General features: G+C 40.0%; 2 protein-coding genes across 2 annotated transcripts; one reads left to right on the top strand and one right to left on the bottom strand.

Moving 5' to 3' along the window:
• The first annotated feature begins 51 nt into the window (after window positions 1–51).
• galnt3 (UDP-N-acetyl-alpha-D-galactosamine:polypeptide N-acetylgalactosaminyltransferase 3 (GalNAc-T3)) lies at window positions 52–5465 on the top strand. The gene is made up of 10 exons (XM_085373959.1): window positions 52–548; window positions 1243–1415; window positions 2016–2165; window positions 2369–2603; window positions 2700–2817; window positions 2935–3135; window positions 4552–4683; window positions 4909–5010; window positions 5095–5247; window positions 5352–5465. The coding sequence occupies exons 1-10, from the start codon at window positions 52–54 to the stop codon at window positions 5463–5465; spliced, it is 1875 nt and encodes a 624-aa protein (XP_085230085.1).
• A 3783-nt stretch (window positions 5466–9248) lies between these two features.
• On the bottom strand, window positions 9249–16093 carry csrnp3 (cysteine-serine-rich nuclear protein 3). Its single transcript, XM_085374599.1, has 5 exons — window positions 16007–16093; window positions 13900–14068; window positions 11085–11344; window positions 10581–10877; window positions 9249–10394 (listed from the first exon to the last, which is right to left on the bottom strand). The coding sequence occupies exons 1-5, from the start codon at window positions 16091–16093 to the stop codon at window positions 9249–9251; spliced, it is 1959 nt and encodes a 652-aa protein (XP_085230725.1).
• Window positions 16094–20338: the final 4245 nt, after the last annotated feature.

Here is a 20338-nt window from a genome sequence, read left to right as displayed (position 1 = left end):
TGTTACAGCTGAATCTCAATCCAAAGCCAGCCTGCTCTACATTCAAAAAGAATGCCAGTTCTTCGCAGACTACTCCGAAGGCGCCTGCACCCACTGAAACTTCTCATAGTGGCTCTTGTCTTTGTCACATTTGTGTTCTTCATACAATGGGAAGTCGGAAGCCAAAGCCAACAGGAGGACCCGTGGCTGAAGGAAATGGCAGTGAAGCGGGATGCCATGCTGGGAATGGTGATGGGAGCTGTCAATAACTTCAGGGATGCAATGCCAAAGATGCAGATCAGAGCCCCTGTACGTCATCAGGAGAAAGCAGACGGCACGTCTTGTCTGCCAGGTCACTACACTGCTGCTGAGCTCAGGCCAGCTCTGGAGCGGCCACCCCAGAACCCTCTTGCCCCCGGAGCTGCTGGGAAACCTTTCAACACTGACTCGCTGAGCCCCAATGAGCAAAAGGAGAAGGAGAGGGGTGAAGAGAAACACTGCTTTAACTTGTATGCAAGTGACCACATCTCTCTGAGCAGAGACCTGGGTGCAGACACAAGACCACCAGAGTATGTGTACACTCTCCAGGCTTCTGATGAACCTATGTAAAATAACAATTTTAAAAGATAGTGTTATTAAGGGACATATTAGATCAAACGTTGACTTTATTTTTAAAAAATCAAGTATTTATACTATCCTGTGGATATGAATTCAGTATTGATGCTACTCTTTCTGTCTAAAATATAGTTGCACTCTGAAAAATACCCATATAAATTATTTTAAAAGTAGTTTTCTTAATGCAACAGCGACCATCTAACCCCAACAAATTTTTCTCAATTTCTGTTTTTTGTAACTGGGGAAAATGTCAGGCAGAAACCACAGAGATGATTACTGTGAGAGAGACTTTGTTTCAGCATGCCTGGCCAATTATTGTGGTTAAAATTTCAGGAAGAAGCAACATTTTGCTTGGCTTGTTGCAGTACATCCAAACACATGGAAATCCACATGGGCTTCTCATGTCAGTTTAGTCGATACAAGGCAGACGCATAAAGCCGGTCCATGTTCTGGCAATCTCCCTAGGCTGAATTACAAAGTTTGTCCTACTCTAATATGGCAGGTATTTCAAAGGTTGCCACACATGCAGTGTCACAGCTGAAATGGACTCCCCACAGGGGAGAGCTTGGAGATGTAATAACTATACTGTGCCACTCAGGAACTGTACAGGATAGTCAGATCTTTGTGCTCTTTTCCCTCCTTGTACAGATGCATTGAGCAAACCTTCAAGCGATGCCCCCCCTTGCCGACCACCAGTGTGATAATTGTGTTTCACAATGAGGCCTGGAGCACTCTGCTAAGGACGGTATACAGTGTCCTTCACACCTCCCCCGCCATTCTCCTCAAAGAGATCATCCTGGTGGATGACGCCAGCGTAGATGGTAAAACCTCAATGGGCTCCTTCATGACTGTCCTGCTAACTTTTGGGTTCAATTTCATGCAGCGTGTTGGGTGGGCAACTCACTGTGTGCCATGAAACATGCAGAGGGGAGCTCCCTGCTTCTTCTTTTGTGGCACCTGATGTGGGTTAACAACAGGAAGCAAGGGGCCCCGCGGTGAATACTTTCCTAAGAGGAATTAGCAGTGGTTGAGCTTAGAGATGAGTCAGAGTTAACCATTATAAATGGGTCAGATGTAGGAAGGAAACGTAATCCTGGAAAGGACAGAGGTTTCAAAGAATGAAGTTCAGCTGACACCTAAGCTCAGCTATTTGCTGTGAGCAGGCAGATTGAGTCCTGCAGTGCAGCAGATTTCTTGAAAGCCAGCCCAGTTAAACATGGAAGGAACATAAATTTGTTCTTAATCTGTTTAAGTCTTCTTTTTCGGGCTAGGGTCTGTGAGATTAACTAGTAAGCAGTTAAGCAATTATTGTTATTTGATTTATTTTGGAGTATTTTGTGTTGCTTTTTATCTTGTATTCATCAAATTAAGCATCTCTGTATCTCCAACTCTAACGTCTAATTGATATCCCACGCTTTCAGATGAGTTAAAGGACAAGCTGGATGATTATTTGAAGCAGCTGAACATTGTACGAGTCATGCGCCAGCGAGAGAGAAAAGGACTTATAACTGCTCGGCTCCTGGGTGCCTCCGTGGCGACCGGTGACACACTCACCTTTCTGGATGCTCATTGTTAGTCACCACCACTGACACTACTCACACATTTAAAAACTGGTTTGCACGCCCTTAAACACACACCCGCACAATTTGTAAACACTGCTTACTCCTTTATAAAGCCATTTCTCATGTGGATTTGTGTTCTAAACAAAGTAGTTTAGTGCTTTTTGCAGAGAAAGTAGTAAGTGATGCATTTCCCTATGTGGGTGTATTAACAGGTGAATGCTTTAATGGATGGCTGGAACCTCTGCTGGCTAGGATAGCGGAAAACTACACTGCAGTAGTGAGTCCTGATATTACTACTATTGATCTCAATACTTTTGAGTTCATGAAACCGTCCCCTTATGGCCAGAATCACAATCGGGGGAACTTTGATTGGAGTCTTTCATTTGGTTGGGAGAGCCTACCAGATCATGAGAAGCGAAGGAGGAAGGATGAAACGTATCCAATCAAGTGAGTCAAAGTTGTGCATGTATACTGGATATCGACTTCATCTGAAACCCAATCTTCTTTTGAAGCTTCTAAACATTTAACAAAATGCATCCACAGGACTCCCACGTTTGCTGGTGGGCTCTTCTCCATCTCCAAAGAATATTTCTACCGTATCGGAAGCTATGATGAAGAAATGGAAATCTGGGGTGGGGAGAATATCGAAATGTCCTTTAGGGTAAGGTATTACCAAGCTGTCATTATTTGTGCAAATATCTTTTACCCTTGGAGCCATTCAGTTATTCAAACTGCTGCATGGGCGTGTGTGTCTGTTTTGTCAATCATTAATTTGAAGGTATGGCAGTGTGGAGGACAGTTGGAGATAATTCCTTGTTCCATTGTTGGTCATGTTTTCCGCACCAAAAGTCCACACACCTTTCCTAAGGGCACACAAGTGATTGCTCGCAATCAGGTGAGACTGGCTGAAGTCTGGATGGATGACTACAAAGAGATCTTTTACCGACGTAACCAGCAAGCTGCGCAGATCGCAAAAGATGTACGTATAGCTTCTTACTCCCTTCCCCCCCCCCAGATGTTAGAATTACTTTACTTTTAGTTTAGTAGACACCCAAACCTTAAAACAGACAACTGGTATTTGGAGTTGAATACATTTTAAAATCATGATCTGGAACAGTCTTTAGGATCTCCATGAATGGCATCAACATGCTCATCCAGATGTTTCTGCTCCTGGTGAAAGGCTCGCATTTTCCTCCAGAATTTGATATTTATTTATTTATTTTGCATTTGAAGTCCTATTCTATTCTACTCTGTTATGTGATTCTTTGAATTTTCTTGTTTGTTTGTTTTTTAAAAAATGGCAGCAACTTGCAAATTGGTCTACAGCAGAAATTTTTCCATCTGCTTGTATCTAAGTGTTTTAAGGCCGCTCATTACTGTCCCAAAAACACATAAAGCTCTTGTCCAATGTTTTGCATAGAAGAGGCATTATGTCTGCTTATCAATAACTTCAGATACTCTGCAGAGAAAAACATACCTCTCTTACCAGGGCAACCACTGCAGAGTAAATTGAAATATTCCATAAAAGCTGTGGGTGTGTGGGTGCTATGGGGGATGTGGGGCACGTTTTGGGGGGTAAAAACCAACAGAGGAAAAAGAGGCCTAGAAGGAGTCATCTCTGGTAAATGACACTGTCTCTCAGGGTTTCCCAACATGTGGTCCCACAGGTCCTATAAACATTTCCCTCCGGGCGACACCTCACAGAGCAGGCCAGCCCTCACCCACTGGCTTCAGACAGACACGGCTTTGTCAACAGCATCACAGAATCCACTGTAGTTGCTATCAGTAAGCACTAGTGTGAGAAGCATCCTTGTCATTATAGTAAAGCCCTCATTATTTAGGTGAGTTAGGCGCCTGCAAATCCTTTGAAATGAGTCATTACTCTCCACTCGCCACTCCCAGTTTAAAAAGTGCAGTGATCAAATACTTGTCTGTAGTTAATTTATCAAATGAGTAATTATACTACCAAAATATACCTGCTGACTTAAGAAAAACAAGTATGATAACAATCAGCAATATTTTGATTTATTTTAAACAGAGTAATATTACTATGTTTTTGTATAAAGAAGTAATGTGTCTTTTCCTTAATGTAATTTTATAAAAGTATGTAGTGTGAAAATGCAGTATCTATACTATTAGCTGGTGTGAAATTTCAGACAGAGATTCACACAAGGCTTAGGTTTTAGCATCAGGTCAGATGTTCACTGAATATACTGCTTTTTGATACTGAGGAATGTTTTTGTCAGATATCTAACAGCAGGAATAGAAGCTAAATACAATATAAGAACCCAGTCTGGGGCATTGTTGCGTTGCAGCAAAACCAAGGTAGCATTAAATATGCCAGAAGTGTACTTTGACAGTTTAAAAAAAAAGTTTTGCCTCTCTGTTATAACAGGGAGCTTTTGGCGATATCTCCAAACGTGTGGAACTCCGTGAAAAGCTGCAGTGCAAGAGCTTCTCCTGGTATTTGCAGAACGTTTATCCAGAAGTCTTCATGCCTGATCTCAACCCACTTCGCTTTGGCTCAGTAAGATCACACACCAGACCACCAGCTCTCCTTTTCAAACCTCACAGCACACTGTCTAGCCACTGTGGGTTTCCACTTAGGATCTCCAGAGGGTACTGAGCAGTTCCAATTTAACACCACTGAAAGCACTCTAGAGGCTAAAGTTGTTTGAACAGCTTGCACTGGATGTTAGTTTTTCATTTTGTTTCCTCTCATTGCTTTCCCCTTCCCTCCTCTTCTCTGTAGGTGAAAAATGTGGGCAAGGACTCATGTCTGGATGCTGGGGAGAACAATGAGGGTGGGAAACAGCTGATCATGTACCCATGTCATGGTCTAGGAGGAAACCAGGTCAGTGGGAACACGTCTGTTTTATCTCTTTTTGACAAGTTGAGCAGGTTTACTTAAAATACATTATTTGTTTCTATGCCGTAGTATTTCGAGTACTCCACACATCACGAGATTAGACACAACATTCAGAAGGAGCTGTGTTTGCACGGGGCGGAGGGGGCTGTGAAGCTGGAGGACTGCCAGTACAAAGGCAAAAAGACAGTGGTGGGAGCAGAGCAAAAATGGGAACTGAAAGATGTGAGTTTAGTCTTTTTAGTCTACACTAATTTCACAATCCCTGCATTATATTATTGTTAAAGTAATATGTGTGTGTATATATGCATTTTTAAATTTTCATATAGAACCAGTTATTCTACAATCCTGGATGGAACATGTGTCTGAGTGCCCATCACGAGCATCCTTCTCTGGCTCTTTGCAACCCTTCTGACAAATACCAGCATTGGTCCTTCGTCTGAGTGCACAAAATACCACTTTAGAAAAAGCTAATCTGTGTGAGGAACAAGCTAGGACAAAAAATACTATATGCAGTTTCCATGCTGATTTTTTTTTCTTTTTTAATTATTTTTAGATAAATTATCACACTGATTTTTTAATTTATTTTTATACAGAGATGAGCTGAAGGAAAGTTTGGGCTGAGTATATGAACAATGAAGATGCACTTTGCTGACAAGTGCCTCTTTTGTGTTTGACATGTTTTCACCACTCCAAGTCTTCACAACCAAAACACACAGTTTTGGGTATTTAAAGCTAACACTAGTAAGTTCCAGAGACAACTATCTATAGGAAAGCAATGGGAAGGAAAAATAACACGTGTTATAGGGTTAAGGTCTTGGGCACAAGATCAATTGGTTCATCAGGTCTCCGCAGCATTGAACTCTGTTCTTCTTAGAGGTAGTCCCTGATTTATCTTGTGATGCAGTGCAGAACAGACATCCAAAGCCTCCTATAGAAGTCGAACTGGATAAAGGGACACCAAAGGCAAAATGTGATTCACATCATTTTAATAGTAATTAAAATAGAAGAAACCTACTAAAAAATATTGTCATAGTGGGCTAAGAGGTGATTACTCATGACAATTTTACATTGCTTTGCAGTGACTCTTTTCTCCAATAGTTTAAGTGGACCCTAATCATGCCCGAAAACAGTCTCTCACTCTAAAGCTAAGCCAAGGATCCCCTCTATGTAGGGTGAAAAGGGTTTTTCTTTTAATCTGTCAACAAATATATGAATCTAAAATGAAGAAAAAATTGTGTATTGTGTATATCATAAAGATTCAAAATGACAAGTCAAAAACACATTTTAGGACAAGCAGTGAAAACATGACACTGACAAGAATAATGTACATTGTGCCTTTTTAAAAATGTGTTTTTTGGACTGAAAAATCTCCTATTCAGTACCGTCCAGTGCCTTGGATAATTTTTTGTTTGTTTCTGTTTTTTATTTCCCCTTGGACAGGAATGTGTGTCAGTGTTGTCAGCGCGGGTGATGGTTTATTGAGGTTAGGGTCAACAGATTTCTGTCAACAGTGTTTTGGTTCATTTTATTTTTTTTAATCAAAAGGGCCTTCAGAGCAGGACTGAACTTTATACACTTCAGTTGATTCTGAAAGTATCTCTATTATTGTTGTTATTATTGTTATTATTGTTTTTTTGTTTTTTTTTAGTCTTCCATATTTTTTTTTATTTTTTGAGGGAAAGTAAGTTGGGTCTTAAACATGTATTTCAATCAGTTAATGCATAGGTTTTTGTTTTTTAGCATCATGTATGCAGTAATGAATACTGTCTTCTGAGATTATTTTTAACTGCAGCACAGTTTTCCTGTATTATTTAAGTTTGTGCTTTGGTGGGGTCTTTTTAGTTTTTATTTTATTTTATTTTTTTTAATTTATTTTTTTTTTAAGGAAACTGTGAATGGAAAATATTGTGCCCAAGGGAGTCCATTTTTACAGCAGGGGTTCTCAAATGAATTTCTGGTGCAGGCACTAGTGTTTAGATGGCTGTGGATTAATGTAAATTTGTTTTAGTGGCGGAAGAATGGATACAAATGTTCTGTGTTAGAGTGCCTTGGTCTAATGATTATATTTTGAACTCAATAAATTCAGTTGGGTCCCGCTTAGAGCTATTGCATTTCAGTTTTTCATTTAGCCTGCAGAGGGCGCTTTGAAACTAGAAATCCAACTTTGCCTCTGTTTCAGTAACCTCCTCACTTTGTGTGCTTGAATATGAAAATATATCAAGTGATTTAGATACAAAAGAAATTTTAATATTTATTTCAAGATCATGTCAAGTGAAGTTGTCTATCTACAGTTTGAAACCAAACACAATGAGAATGAAAAAATTACCATTTTGTGCAAAACATATGCATTTCACAGAATACGAAATCGAATTAAATAAATCAGGCACATGATGTTTTACAACTCACAACCAGCATGAAACAGAAGACTTTTTTTAAGATAGAGAAGCAATTTACTCAATACAGACTTTTAATAAACCACAATAAATACACATTTCATTATATCATTCGTAATAAATACTGGAACATAAAACCAAACACAGGATTCCCACATGGATGTCATCATATTAGCCTTCTCACACTGTATGCTTTGGCACAGTTAATCAGAACTATTGGCTTTGCCGATGCCACCGATTGCCTGAAAGCAGTCCGTATACTTCCTTCGTGGCACGTGGCGTGACAGGTCCCAGCTACTCGAGTGTCGCACAAAACCAGCCAAACTCTTGCGCCGAGTCTTCTGATTATAGTGATGTTGCGGATATTTGCAGCTTGGAAGTGGGACAAATATCAGTATTCATGCAGGAGCAGGGAGCTCAAGGTAACACCAGCATTACAGCAGCGCTGTTTACTGAAGTATTGCAGTCCTCCACTTGTTGAGCAGTCACTTCAATTTCCATCTTGTCTGTGATTTTAAAGGTTATTTATACATTTCTGGTAAATATTCCTTCCGTATCTGGTTGTCATTTTTGATGGCTTACAGGACCCCAGGAGCCCTACTGTGTACTATTTGAAAATAAGTTTTGATTGTCAACCTTGAACATGTTTACCCCTTATAGTTTTAATAACTGTATATTGTTAACCAAACAAACAATGCTTAAAATACAAATATAAAGCACTGTTAAAGTGATGAAATGCCCCATCGGCTGATTTTACTAAGGATTTTCTGTAGAAGAGAAAATCTGTTTAAACCATTAGTCATACAAAACAAAAATTAAAATCTTTATGGGATTTACGTAAATAAACATCTAAGTTGTTAGACAGTATAATGCTGAAATCCCATAAGCATTACTGGCACATTTCTAGAGGACATATTTTGTCCACTAGACCAGTTACTGTTCAAATTAATTCTATTTTACTGATAAATATTTCATAGTTTTTGGACATATGTCAAAGTGTGACTTCATTAATATCCCTGTATTTAAAAAAAAAAAAAAAAAAGTCTTCACATTAAAAATCTTCTTTTATAGTGACACATGCTAATTGTGTTATTCTAAGAGTAAACAGCGGGGAGAAAACTGAAGTCATTTCAAACCAACTGCATGCCACTGGACCCCAACACAGCCCCAACAAGGCTGTGAATTGATTTTGACATTTCCATTGATATCATATTCCAAACATACAAATAAGTTTTCAGGCTTTTTCATGCTTTCCAAAACCATAGAAAAGCATATAATTGTGACGAAAACAAGAAGAAAAATGTACATTATGTATACAACACTTTTTTTTTTAAATATAAAACAATGGCATTTTTTCCCAAACATCACTGAGATTCCGAAAACGGCATGCGTATTGTTATCAAAACATTTACAATAAGTATACACATACTTCAAAAACAATAAATAAATTGACAATAAGCCTTTTTTTTTGCACATTTGACACATATAGCAGACATAGAAAAGTTCCATCTACAGTACAATATCTGCTTAAAACTAGAACTTTACATCTGAAATTACAGGATACATTGCACAGCGTGACATAAATTATGCTTTGATGTTTTTTTTGATACGTTCGATTTTGCAGTTAAGCACACGATGTACTGGAGACAGCGAAAAGCACCTCAAAGCCTTTTACATAATGAACTTGTGGCTTTATAGTTACAGCTGAAAATGCATTACGGCGCAGTGAATTGCTTTGAAATTTAAGGTCAGATAATCCAAAAAGGCCATGATCATGTTCCTCTTGAAGACGCAATACTACTTAAAGAATACTTAAAAAGGCGAGGCACACTAAATGGCTGTGACCTCAGGGCAGTGGTCTGGTAAAGGCAGGTTCTTAGTGTTGTTTGCTAGTAAGGTCAGGTCAGAATGTCCGTTGAGACTTGACTCTTGTGGTGGCTGCTCAGTTGTCATACATGAGTTGTGACTGCTGTAGGAACTCTGATTGTTATTGTTCAGGTAGTTTTGAAATGGAGCCTGGTTCTCGTTTTCTGCCTGGTCCTCAAACGCCGCTTTGGACAAAACTTTATTCTTCGGGTCAGGTGTATAACAGGTCAGCGGGGTGGTAGGGGCACCACCGCTCAGAGTAAAATGGTGATTGACTGCGTATTGTTCTTCAGCATGATTAGAGTAGTCTGTGTACTGCTCAGCAGTGACGCTGAAAGGTCTCTGGGCCACGTTCCCGTTGGTCGTACTAACTGGATCTTGGAATGCCAAGTTTTCCCCATAAGGTTCACTAGGCTGGCTGGTTTGGCCGTTGGAGATGGCGCTCGTGCCCCCCAGCTGATAGTACTCAGCCGGAGAGGAGTTCATTAAATAAGTGTTCCCATTAATGTGGTTGTCATGTCCCACAGAGCCATCACTGTAACACAGCACAGAGGATAAGGGCACAACTTCGGTATGAGAAACCGACGGTGTCGTCATGTCGTCTTCAAAATTCTCAGACTTCTCTTCATCATCGTCGTCCCCCTCCTCGTCCTCAGAGTCGCTGTTAGCCAAGCTTTGTGTGCTGGAATCAGACAGCCCGCTGCAAACGCTGCTACTGTCCTCCTCATCGTCCTCATCTTCGTCGTTTTCCTCTTCCTCCTCCTCCTCGTCCTCTTCATCTTCTTCCTCGTCTTCATCATCTAGTGTCTCCTCCATGTCGTCTGCAGCTTGAAGGTGCATGCTGGCCGCCTGTGGAACTGCATCTGACAGAGAGTACTCCAGCCTGTGCTGTGATTGAGCAAAAGGGTTTCCACTTCCCAGGTCGCTTGCTTCGCCGTGGTACCCGTTGGTTGGGGACGGCTGCTGCTGCTCACGACTCTTCTCCAGTTCGAGTTTCATTATAGTGTGCAAGAAATGCGTTCGGACGCGAATGGGATTGAACTCCACTCTTCCAGTTGAATTGCTGCAACCTTCTTTTGTGCAGCCACATGGAAATGACATACGATCCACCTGAAAGCAGAAAAGCAAAAAAAATGTACAGATTTTGTTTTAAAATAACACGTAAGCAAGTTCTTTCATGTAGTCTATAAATTATTCATGTAAGCACATTCTCTTTAAATGGGCCGCATGTTTTTTTTCTGTTTACAAGTCAGAAAATAGAACATGAGGCTATAGCATGTGTGTCATAGGATTTACCTGGCATTTGATCCCTGCAATGCTGCAGGCGCAGGTCTCAGGGTCACAGAAAACCCTGCAATCACAGCCACAGTCCTCTCTGGACATGCGAATAGCCCGAAGTTCATGTTTTTCTTCCACATCAATCTTCTTTACCCCAGAGGAGCGCAGCAGTGCCCGACGCTTTTTAGTGGTAAGAGGCTGCAGGAAGAAGTACTCGTCTACTTCTGTGTTGTCCAGATCAATGTCATCATCAGATATGTCCTCTGCTGTGAGTGTGTTGGCCTCTTCAGACTCCACTGTGCCATTCTTAGTCAGCTTTAAAAACAAAAAGGAAAAAAATATTCAAGCACAAATAATAAGCTAAACATCAGCATCAACAATCTGGTTTATTTGAAACGATAAATCATTCAGGAAAAATTCATCACAAACAATGACATCTGCTGAATGTAGGTCATGAAATCCACAGTAAAAAAAAGATTTACAGGTAGGATTTTGTTCAGAAACGAATAAAAATGCTTTCACCTTAAGTTTGATTGAGTTGAGTTTCTCCTCCTTCAAGTGGTCTCTGAGCATGTCTCTGTGGATCCTCTTCTGCTCTAGGGCAAATTCACCCACGGAGTACTGCCTGATCCAGCTGTGCCTGCTGGACATGCCCAGTGTGCTGCCTCCCTGGCTGGGCACGCTGGTGAAGCCCTGCCGTCGGCTGAAGTAGTACACTGTCACATTCTCAAAATGCACCCTTCTCGTCCGCAAGCGCTTCTCCCTCTTTAATATTGAGTTAGCTGAAAAGGAAAACAGGAAGTCTGAACACAGTACAGTGTATGCATGCAATTCTTGTTTTTGTTGTAAAATGGTTTTGATAATTAACTTACGCCACGTGGAAAGGATTACAGCTCTACTTCAAGAGCTTATAACTGCTGATTTTTTCAAATATATTTTTACCATTTTTTCTGCTAGAGTAGAACTATTTTACATCCATGTAAAATAGCCTCTCTCTTTTATATGTCTACATCTATCTATTATATAGAGAGATATAGCTATAGATGGATATAGACATATAATGTCGTGAATTAGCACAGATTTTCATCATGTCTCTGTGCTTCCACTTGGCATGCAAGTCTTTAGTGTGTCTTTTTAAGGAGTGCTCTACAAGGGGGAGGTGCAGAGAAGAGGGCAACACTGGAGCATAAATAATCCCCTGCCTGGCCCAGAGATGGAGAGAGCTGGTTCACAGGAGCAGTGTTCCCAGTATTCACCCCCCTATCAGACAGACAGGACAAATAGAAACCATCTGGTTCCAACAGCTCTCCACCCCATGCAAAAGCAGACAATGCATTTCATTACACGTGTAGAGCTAAGAGAGCAAGACTGCTGAGAAGAGCAGAAGAAGCGAAAAGTAGCATTACCTATAAAAACAATAGATAAACAATTAAAAGATGTTAAGAGCTATGTAATCAGATTTCATATGATGAATATATTTCATATATGAAATTTGTCCTAACAGGTCTTCTTTTAAATGCCCCAGACTCTGATCTGACTGTTTCGTAGACACTCTAAAAGAAACAGACTACAGATGTTTTTCTTCTTCTCTGCCCAACACCACAGCAAAGGATGTAAAGCAAAGCCACTCGGGACTTAAGTGTTTCATCTGTCTGCCAAGCTACTCAATCACTACATGCATGTTACTTCACAAGAGCGCTGTCTCCCAGTGCGCAGCTCTCTTGTTGCTATTAGCTGACCTTCGAGGCCCCGGTTACCGGCGGCTGCGGTTGACACAGAGGCCAAGAAGAACCTCAAGAGATGCAGTACAAAACTTCTGTCTCTAAACTCCCTTACTGAGGAAACGGCCCCCATGTCATTCATACACGCAAAAAGGCATCATCAAAAACTCTTATTTCACATTGTTTTCTTTCTACCTGGCTTACCTTTTATTTATTTATTTATTTATATAGCACCATAATCCCAACAACACACACATCAAAACGCTGTATATTGGAAGACCCAACAATAATAGTAACACCAAATTAACCAAGTAAGCAAACTGTGCAGAAACACAGGAACACAAACATGCTGCCCAAATGTGGCTCTTTTCTTTTTTAAGAATCAAATTACTGAGATTTTTCAGCCAGCATCTGAATGTTTTCAATATCCCCCGAAGTATTAATGACCTAGTATTGTTTAATCTATTTCATTCACATTCCATCGCATGTCTTTAACCGTAAGATTCACATGTGCACCGTGTTCTTTATTAGAAGTGACTTCAGTATCCTTTGAAACCTGGAGAGGAGACGTGTCTTTTGTGATAGGTTTCTCCGAGACTGATTTCTTTTATTCAAAGTCGTTTTTGAGCCCAGACATACTGTGAGATCTTTTAACAAGGGGGCTCCTCTGAGTCACCTATAAAATCTCAGCTCAAAATTATATTTGCATTTCTTTAGTGGCTTCTTCATTTCACTTGTCTACTTGTATCTCACCCCTATCCTATTAATATTGGACTCTAAACTACAGCTGAGGAAACTCATTACTTGACTTACAGAAAAATAATCTGCAAATGTTTCAATGGATTCATCATAAAGAGGTAAATATTTTAAAGTGCATTTGATGATTTCATCTTTCTGTCTAGAAATGTGCTGGGGGGTTTGTTATTTACATATATTTTGAACTGAATATGTTTTGTTTTTGCTGATTTTATATTTTAAGAAAAGGCTAATAAAGAGTTACACTGGGATCTAGAAATTGTTTTATCTATTTTAAAGACTAAACAATTAACTGATCAGTCAGCTGATTTCAAACAATTAATAATGCATAACCCACTATGCATGAGTCTGTTCTCAACGGGGCTGCTCTCATTAAAAACAAACAAACAAAACTAGATTGCAATAAGCAATCATTATTTAAAACAATAATCTTGTTTTTAGATACGTTAGATAGATATTGCATTTACATGTGCAGCACCAGTAATGTTGCACTCATGCAGCTTGATACAAAATCAGCTATTTCCTCTGGCTGGGCCAGTACACTGATGATGTTACTAATGAGGGAGGCTGCTTGTGCATGCTTCCCTTTTATTACAGCACCAGACTCTTTGCCTCCTCTCCTCTCTAATGCACAGCCATGACTGTAAATTCATATTACATTCCGCTATCGACAGACATGCACATTTGTCTTCTTTGAGCAGCATCCTGCAATAACTGTAGGCTGCAAAATAAGGCTGGCTCAGATTTTGCGTAAAAATCCCTTTCAGTCCTTTAGCTTTGTCTATCACGAGGCAAAATGAAAACATTAATCTTACTGTCACTGAATATAATGCACAAATTTAAAAGATGCAGGCACTCACAGGTGAAAGGGCCTGAAGCAGAGGGGTTGACACTGTCGCTGCTATCCCCACTCTCACTGTAGGAGACCTCATCATCAGACTCCCGCACGGAAGAGCACGGGGAGGAGGAGGCTTCCACCTCCTCAAATTTCCTCTTCAGTATTCCGCTCATGGCCCGCCGCATCTGCACCTGAAACCGACAGACAGCAGAGGGGCCACACATTATTTAACATCCAGTTAATAATCTCATAATCTTCAACTCGCTCAATTAGCAACCAGCCAGACTCTCCCACCATCACTTTTACTCAAACATGCACAAAATCTCCACTGCCACTGTCTCAGCTCCCAGGCACTCTCCTGGCAATTGATCACTTGGCACAAAGGGGCAGAAAAAGAAAGACGAAAGCTGCGAATTATATACTATGTCTTCCTTACAGGAAGTTCATTCCACTCTCTTTGATTGAGAGGTTCAAAAAAAAAAGAGAAAATGGACCAGCTTGTCTAGCGTTTTTACTTCGCAGGTTGAAGTTATGTACAATATGCAAAATCTAAGGTGTCTGCAATTTAATTGCTGCTATAAAACACAGAAGTGATTAAAAATATATGCATTGGTCGAAAATGATGTCTTTCTCTTAAAAGAATACACTAAAATTTTCACTTACATGGGATGTGGAATTTTAATACAAGTGCAAACCCAAAGATGTTCATTTTCATGTACAAGTATGAGAACAATTTCATGTCTAGTTTCCAGTCCCCTCTGTACTATGGGCTAATCGTGCCGCTCTTGTTTTCCTCCATCACTTCTGTTTTCCCACACGTTCAGATTCACCTCATTCAAAAATGTCAACATCGGTACTCTGGTCCAGTAAGCTACCTTCTTCAAACAAAACTTAGTCCTTGGTCTATAAAGTCATTGTAATCTGTCACACTCCCTTTCAAGACGTCAATCGTGCATCACTCTTCCTCTCCTTTTCCACCTCATCTGATTGTCCACCATCAAAATCTAGACCCTGGGACATCCAGTCACTATCTCCAAAAACCCCCTGAAAACAATAAAAAAAAATAAAAAAAAAACAACTTCAATTTTGCATGTTCCAATTTCCTGCATAAATTGTTCCTCTCTTCAAAATGCTCTGCCCTTATTTGGAAAAAAAAGAAGGCTTCCTACAGAGGATAAAGAAAAGGCCTCAGGTGAATGCAGTTAGAGCCATCGCGAATTGGAGTGAAAATCTATACTGTGAAAAGCTGTAACTGCTGAAACAATGTTGAAAAATGCACTCTGTAATCATGCATCATAAAGCACCGCAAAGATATTAGCAACAATGGAATAATAGACATGATCACTGCAACAAATCTTCCAGAGAAAGCCGCCACAGCGCTGCTATGTAAACATATTTTAAACATGAGCTCTACAGTAATATTGGACAGCAATGTTGTGCACAGTTTGTTATCTGCGTGTAGGTTCAGCTGGCTGTTTGTGGTTAGCATGTCATGCTGTGTTGTAGTGTTGCAGACCACTTCAATGTCAACTGAGAGGGTCCATTAACTCCCCTGAGTGATGATGCAATTAGACAAATAAACAAGAACAAGCTCATCAGTCAAATAAAATAAAACTAATTATGATTACAGAAACTGGCTCTACGACACTGCAATAACTATCAGTTTCTCCTTTTTCCTTTTTTTTTGATAAATATCCTGCCATTATTCTTTAGTGTGTAATTAATGACCTGCAACATTGTAGGACTTGTTTAGTGGTAATCAGTATTTACATGACATTGATTAGGAACGACATTTTAACATATTAAATTACTTGTTTTCCCTGCTTTAACAGCAGTAGTTGGAACGTCTTGTCACATTTCAAAATAAGGCCAGTGAAATAGTGCTGCAGTAGCACAGCAAGGATTGCTATGACTGGCAGCTTTTCCCTTGCTGCCTTTCTCTCTGAGAACCTGGAATCAGTAAAGACAGTGTGCATCTTCACCCAGTCCCACTCCGTCTATCTGCCAGAGCAGCTTGTGGGGGAGTTCCATTCACAGACAGCCTCAGTGTTTCATCTGGGCTCTGCTATCAAATCATTACAGATGCAAATGCTGCCTGAGAGACATGCTGCCTGTGAAAGAGGTGCAACCCAGAGAGGACTAGCACTGCCAGCAAGAGGGTCATTGTTCCCGGGAGGATGTGCTTGTTCAGTGCAGTGACATGGCAACACCAGCATTTGGAGAACCTCCAGAGTCAACAGCTCTACCTACAACTAAGGAATGTGAGGCGTCCTCCATCTGGGAGAATGTGAAGAGGAGAGGAGTCAGTCAGGGTAACCTCACTGAAAAGATTTCTCACCAAAGAGAAATATATATTTATTTATTTTAAATAGAAATGGGAGCCTGTATCCTGAGCTTGTAGATTTAAAAAAAAAAAAAGAAAAAAGAAAAGTGAATGAATGGCTGACAGGAAACTCAAGATCAAAATACTCACTTTTATTACAAGAATAAGATTAACTGAAGACAGACTAGATTACACGAGCCTGCCCTGTGATATTTTACATTTTCATTAACAGAATCTGCTGGTCTCAAATCAAAAACAGCAAAGAAACTGGTTTATTTCACAATCCACTTAATTTGTCAGCCAACAGGAATGGAAATTTCCACCAGAAATGACCTGTGCAATTTTAGTCCATTTTCTACTGAGGGTCCTAATTAGACACTATTGTTGGAAACCTATTCGTATGCTTAGCCCATAGATAAGGCTGCACTAGGCTTTGATACCAAAAGTGGTTTCCATGGAGATTCTAATGTACTCTCACAACTAGTGCTTTCCCATATGGCAATGTTTCCAGTCTAACATACTGTGTACAATAAAACTCTGACGTTAGAGAATGAAGTTAATATTTAAGCAAATTCTGCTGATGCATTTATACACAGTTTCTCCTTCAGACGAGTGTATAATAGTTCATCTGTATTCAGCTGTGATAGCATGAAAAGTTAAAATCTTAACACTGCATACAAATGACATCATAAACCACAGAGCTGTGGGTAACATGGGGTGAACCTCTCTCATCGTGGCTAAATAAAAAACAGAGATGGTTGCTGCTCTCCAACAGCTCTTTCTTTGTCTTCACTGTTGCCTTACCACTAATCATGGCTGGGCAGCACACACTATGGTACAAGAGAGAAAATCCCAGAGAAAATAATGCAGCAAAAAAGCCAGCTTGGAAAGCCCCTCCCTGTGTTTGCCTCTGTCGGCACACACATCAACTGTGGAACCCAACTCTTATCCTTAATCAGCTGCGCGCACAGCACTGTAGCACACTTGCATTATGAATACAATTATTTACCCATCATCATTCACAAGGTTCCCACAATAACAATAAGCCGATTTGACAACGCAAAGCTCAAAACACTCATCCCAAGTGATGCCAATAAGCCTGTGGCATCTGGAGCAAGTCATGACACATCAATCCTACAGTGGCCACATTTCACTTCTTTGCATGGCCTGCCCCCTCACAGGAACAACTGACCTGTATCCACTGGCTGAGTGTGACTCCGTTCACCTCTTCTCACAGCAGTACAGCAGCACAGTCACAAATGTGGCTATTCAAAAAAAGTGAAACATGATGAATGAAGAGAGTCCCATTTTGTTTCAGTCCACTGACTTGCAACGACCCCTGAGCTCCACGGGCATGACAAAAAAGGGTGCAGGAGTGTGAGACAGACTGGTAATTTTCCTGTTCTGACTGCACTGTCGGTACCGTATGCTTTATTGTTGCAAGATGACAGTCTATCTCATTTTAACTGCCTCTCTCTCTCTTCTTCTCTTTCTCTGTCTCTTGCTGTCTTTTTTGGCCACACAAAGGCTCATTAGCTGCAGCCGGCTGAAAGGCAGGAGCCTGACTGGAGAAGAGTGGAGCAGAGCAGAGGCAGTCTGTGAGATCACATGGGTGGGATGTCTGAGAGAGAGAGAGGAGGGGGGAGGGAGGGAGGGGGAGAGAGTCAGGCGTGCCTCTGCTCCTGCTGTCTGCAGATATTTTTACCAACATGAGCTGGAGAGAGGAGGGGGCAGGGAGCAGGGAGTGAGGTGGGAGAAGTATGAGGGGTAAAAAGAGTAAAAAGGAGAATGAAAAAATATGGGAGAAATTTACAAGGGTCGGTGGTGTGGTGGGGGGGGCTATGTGAAAGATGCTGGCCAGTGGGAAAATGGGATGGGGGGGGGGGGGGGAATGCAGAGAGCATATCGAGAAGGGAAGGGTGAGGGGGAGAAGGATAACGAGGAAGAGGTGGAGGGAGGGAGAGATGAAAAAGAAACAGAGTGAGGCAACAAAAAGGAAAAGAGGAAGTGTTCAATGCCAAGAACAACACAGCAGAGAAAGATGGGAAAAGAAAGCATTAAACTACACAATCAAAATGTGCTGATTTGTAAAGACTATCCTGGATAAAGGTAGCAAAAATAGATCGTTATCTGTCTGCAAGTAGCTTGGAGCTATAAAGATGCTGTGTACCTGAAAGAGGCTGACAAGTGAGATCCACAGGAAACAAGATTTGTCAGTGCTGTAGAGAGCGTGCTCCTAACACTTCCTATGCCAGGAAGTTCTGCTGAAGAGTCAGTGAGGCCTCGGCTAGTGCAGTCGAGGAGCCAAAACATCATTCTCGCACTCAAAAGGATCGTATGTCAACATAAAAGTCCTGCACTTCCTCTTACGGGATAGTTTTAAGACAAGAGGCTTTTTTCCCTCCCAGATAATACAGTATCGAGATCGTAAAACAAACAGCTATTTCTGGACACAAACCCCACATACAGTGCAGTGGAAATAATAGTATGTTATAGACTCTGAAAATCTACAACCACAGGACAGACAAATGGTGGAAATATTGAGTTAGCAACATTGTTTGCATCATTGACAATATTAAAGAAATCCTCATACTCCTCAGCTTTTTTAAGCTATGAAGTGGATATTATTTAAATACTGAGTTAGTTTATACAGTTTCAATTAAACTTATTAGTTGATAATATCACGTCAGTGAGTTTCTGCTGTTTCTTTGATGTGAATTCAAGGAAACAGAACTAATCTGCTCCTGCAATTTTTTGTATCGTCATCTGTGTCCTCGCTGAACCTCAGCTTGACAGCACTGTGCTCCTCCTACTCTACAGATCTCTGTTGTCTCCTCACCTCTTTCTTCCATACTCTGCCACATTATTTTCATGCACATTCAAAGACCACAATTGGTATTTTATGACTTTTATAACTATAAACTCACATACTACTTAATAAGGAACACGTTTTGTTATTGTATAATGTTTTGGTGATGTTTTAAGACCTGATTGATGATTTTTCCCTTACCATATAACATGCTACACTATGGAAAACAGCAGTAGCTGCATTAGTAGTAGTATTAGAGTGATTACACTGAGGATTGATATTGACGGTCAAAATCTTTTTCTAGAATGGAAGTGGTCATTGAATTGGCTCTTTTATATATATATATATATATATATATATATATATATATATATATATATATATATATATATATATATATATATATATATATATATATATATATATATGCAGAAGTAACCACTTCTGCAGTAAGTGGTTACTTACTGCAGAAAGGAAGCCAGAGGAAGAGTACCAACAGTGCAGACTTCAACAATGCACTCAGAGATTACAGTTCGCCATTATGGTTGAATTAGAAGGACCAAAGAACAAGCAAGCATTTTAACAACTGCACCAGTAAAAAGGTACAAGTAACACACAGACACAACAACAGGGTGACCTGTTCAATCTAATAAACCCAGTAAGACCACAGTCTGGTGAAAAAGCAATATTTCTAATTCTTAACTGCAGGACAACAATAAGAACGTTCATTCATTTTTAAATAATACAGAAAAGGGCCATTAGATTAATAAATAATGTAGGGTACAGGGACCATACAAATGCACTCTTTGTCAAAATGCAAGCTATTAAATTCCAAGACTTGGTGAAGCTTAAAACAGCGCAAATAATGTATAAAGTCAGAAATAAATTGCTTCCCAAAGAAATCTGTAAATTGTTCATAGAAAGAGAAGGTGGGTATAACTTAAGAGGGAAATGGAATTTAAAAATACAAAGTGCTAGAACAACTTTAAGAACTATGTCAATCTCAATTGCAGGAGTTAAATTATGGAACAGTCTAACAGAAGAAATAAAAGACAGTCAAAACATAAAACAGTTTAAAGTAAAATATAAAAACCTAATTTTAAATAAGTATAAGAATGAAGAAAACGGGGTTAACCCAGGACGGTAATGTTGCTGGTAATGGTGTTGCGGTTCTTTTTTGGTTGTTTTTTTGTTTTTTTGTTTTGTTTTGGTTTGTTGTTTTTCCATAACTTGTGTATCTGCAAATATACACATTCTGTATTTTTCATATGAAAGAAACTATACTGTGGTGGGGCTTGCTAATTTCTTGTTTTTGATTTATGTATGTTA

This window comes from Diplotaxodon limnothrissa, linkage group LG16, assembly GCF_057381915.1.
Source record: "Diplotaxodon limnothrissa isolate DT_005_m linkage group LG16, D_limnothrissa_male_GT1.1, whole genome shotgun sequence".
NCBI classification, from domain to species: domain Eukaryota; kingdom Metazoa; phylum Chordata; class Actinopteri; order Cichliformes; family Cichlidae; genus Diplotaxodon; species Diplotaxodon limnothrissa.
This window is presented reverse-complemented; position numbering and strand designations above follow the sequence as displayed.

Coding starts and splice junctions, on each gene's coding strand:
- galnt3 (XM_085373959.1), top strand. CDS start 52: ATGCCAGTTCTTCGCAGACTACTCCGAAGGCGCCTGCACCCACTGAAA. Junction 549..1,242: donor GCAGACACAAGACCACCAGA/GTATGTGTACAC, acceptor CTCCTTGTACAG/ATGCATTGAGCAAACCTTCA. Junction 2,818..2,934: donor ATATCGAAATGTCCTTTAGG/GTAAGGTATTAC, acceptor ATTAATTTGAAG/GTATGGCAGTGTGGAGGACA.
- csrnp3 (XM_085374599.1), bottom strand. CDS start 16,093: ATGCTGGTGTTGCCATGTCACTGCACTGAACAAGCACATCCTCCCGGG. Junction 11,345..13,899: donor TGCTTCAGGCCCTTTCACCT/GTGAGTGCCTGC, acceptor TTTCCTTTTCAG/CTAACTCAATATTAAAGAGG. Junction 10,395..10,580: donor TTGCAGGGATCAAATGCCAG/GTAAATCCTATG, acceptor TTCTGCTTTCAG/GTGGATCGTATGTCATTTCC.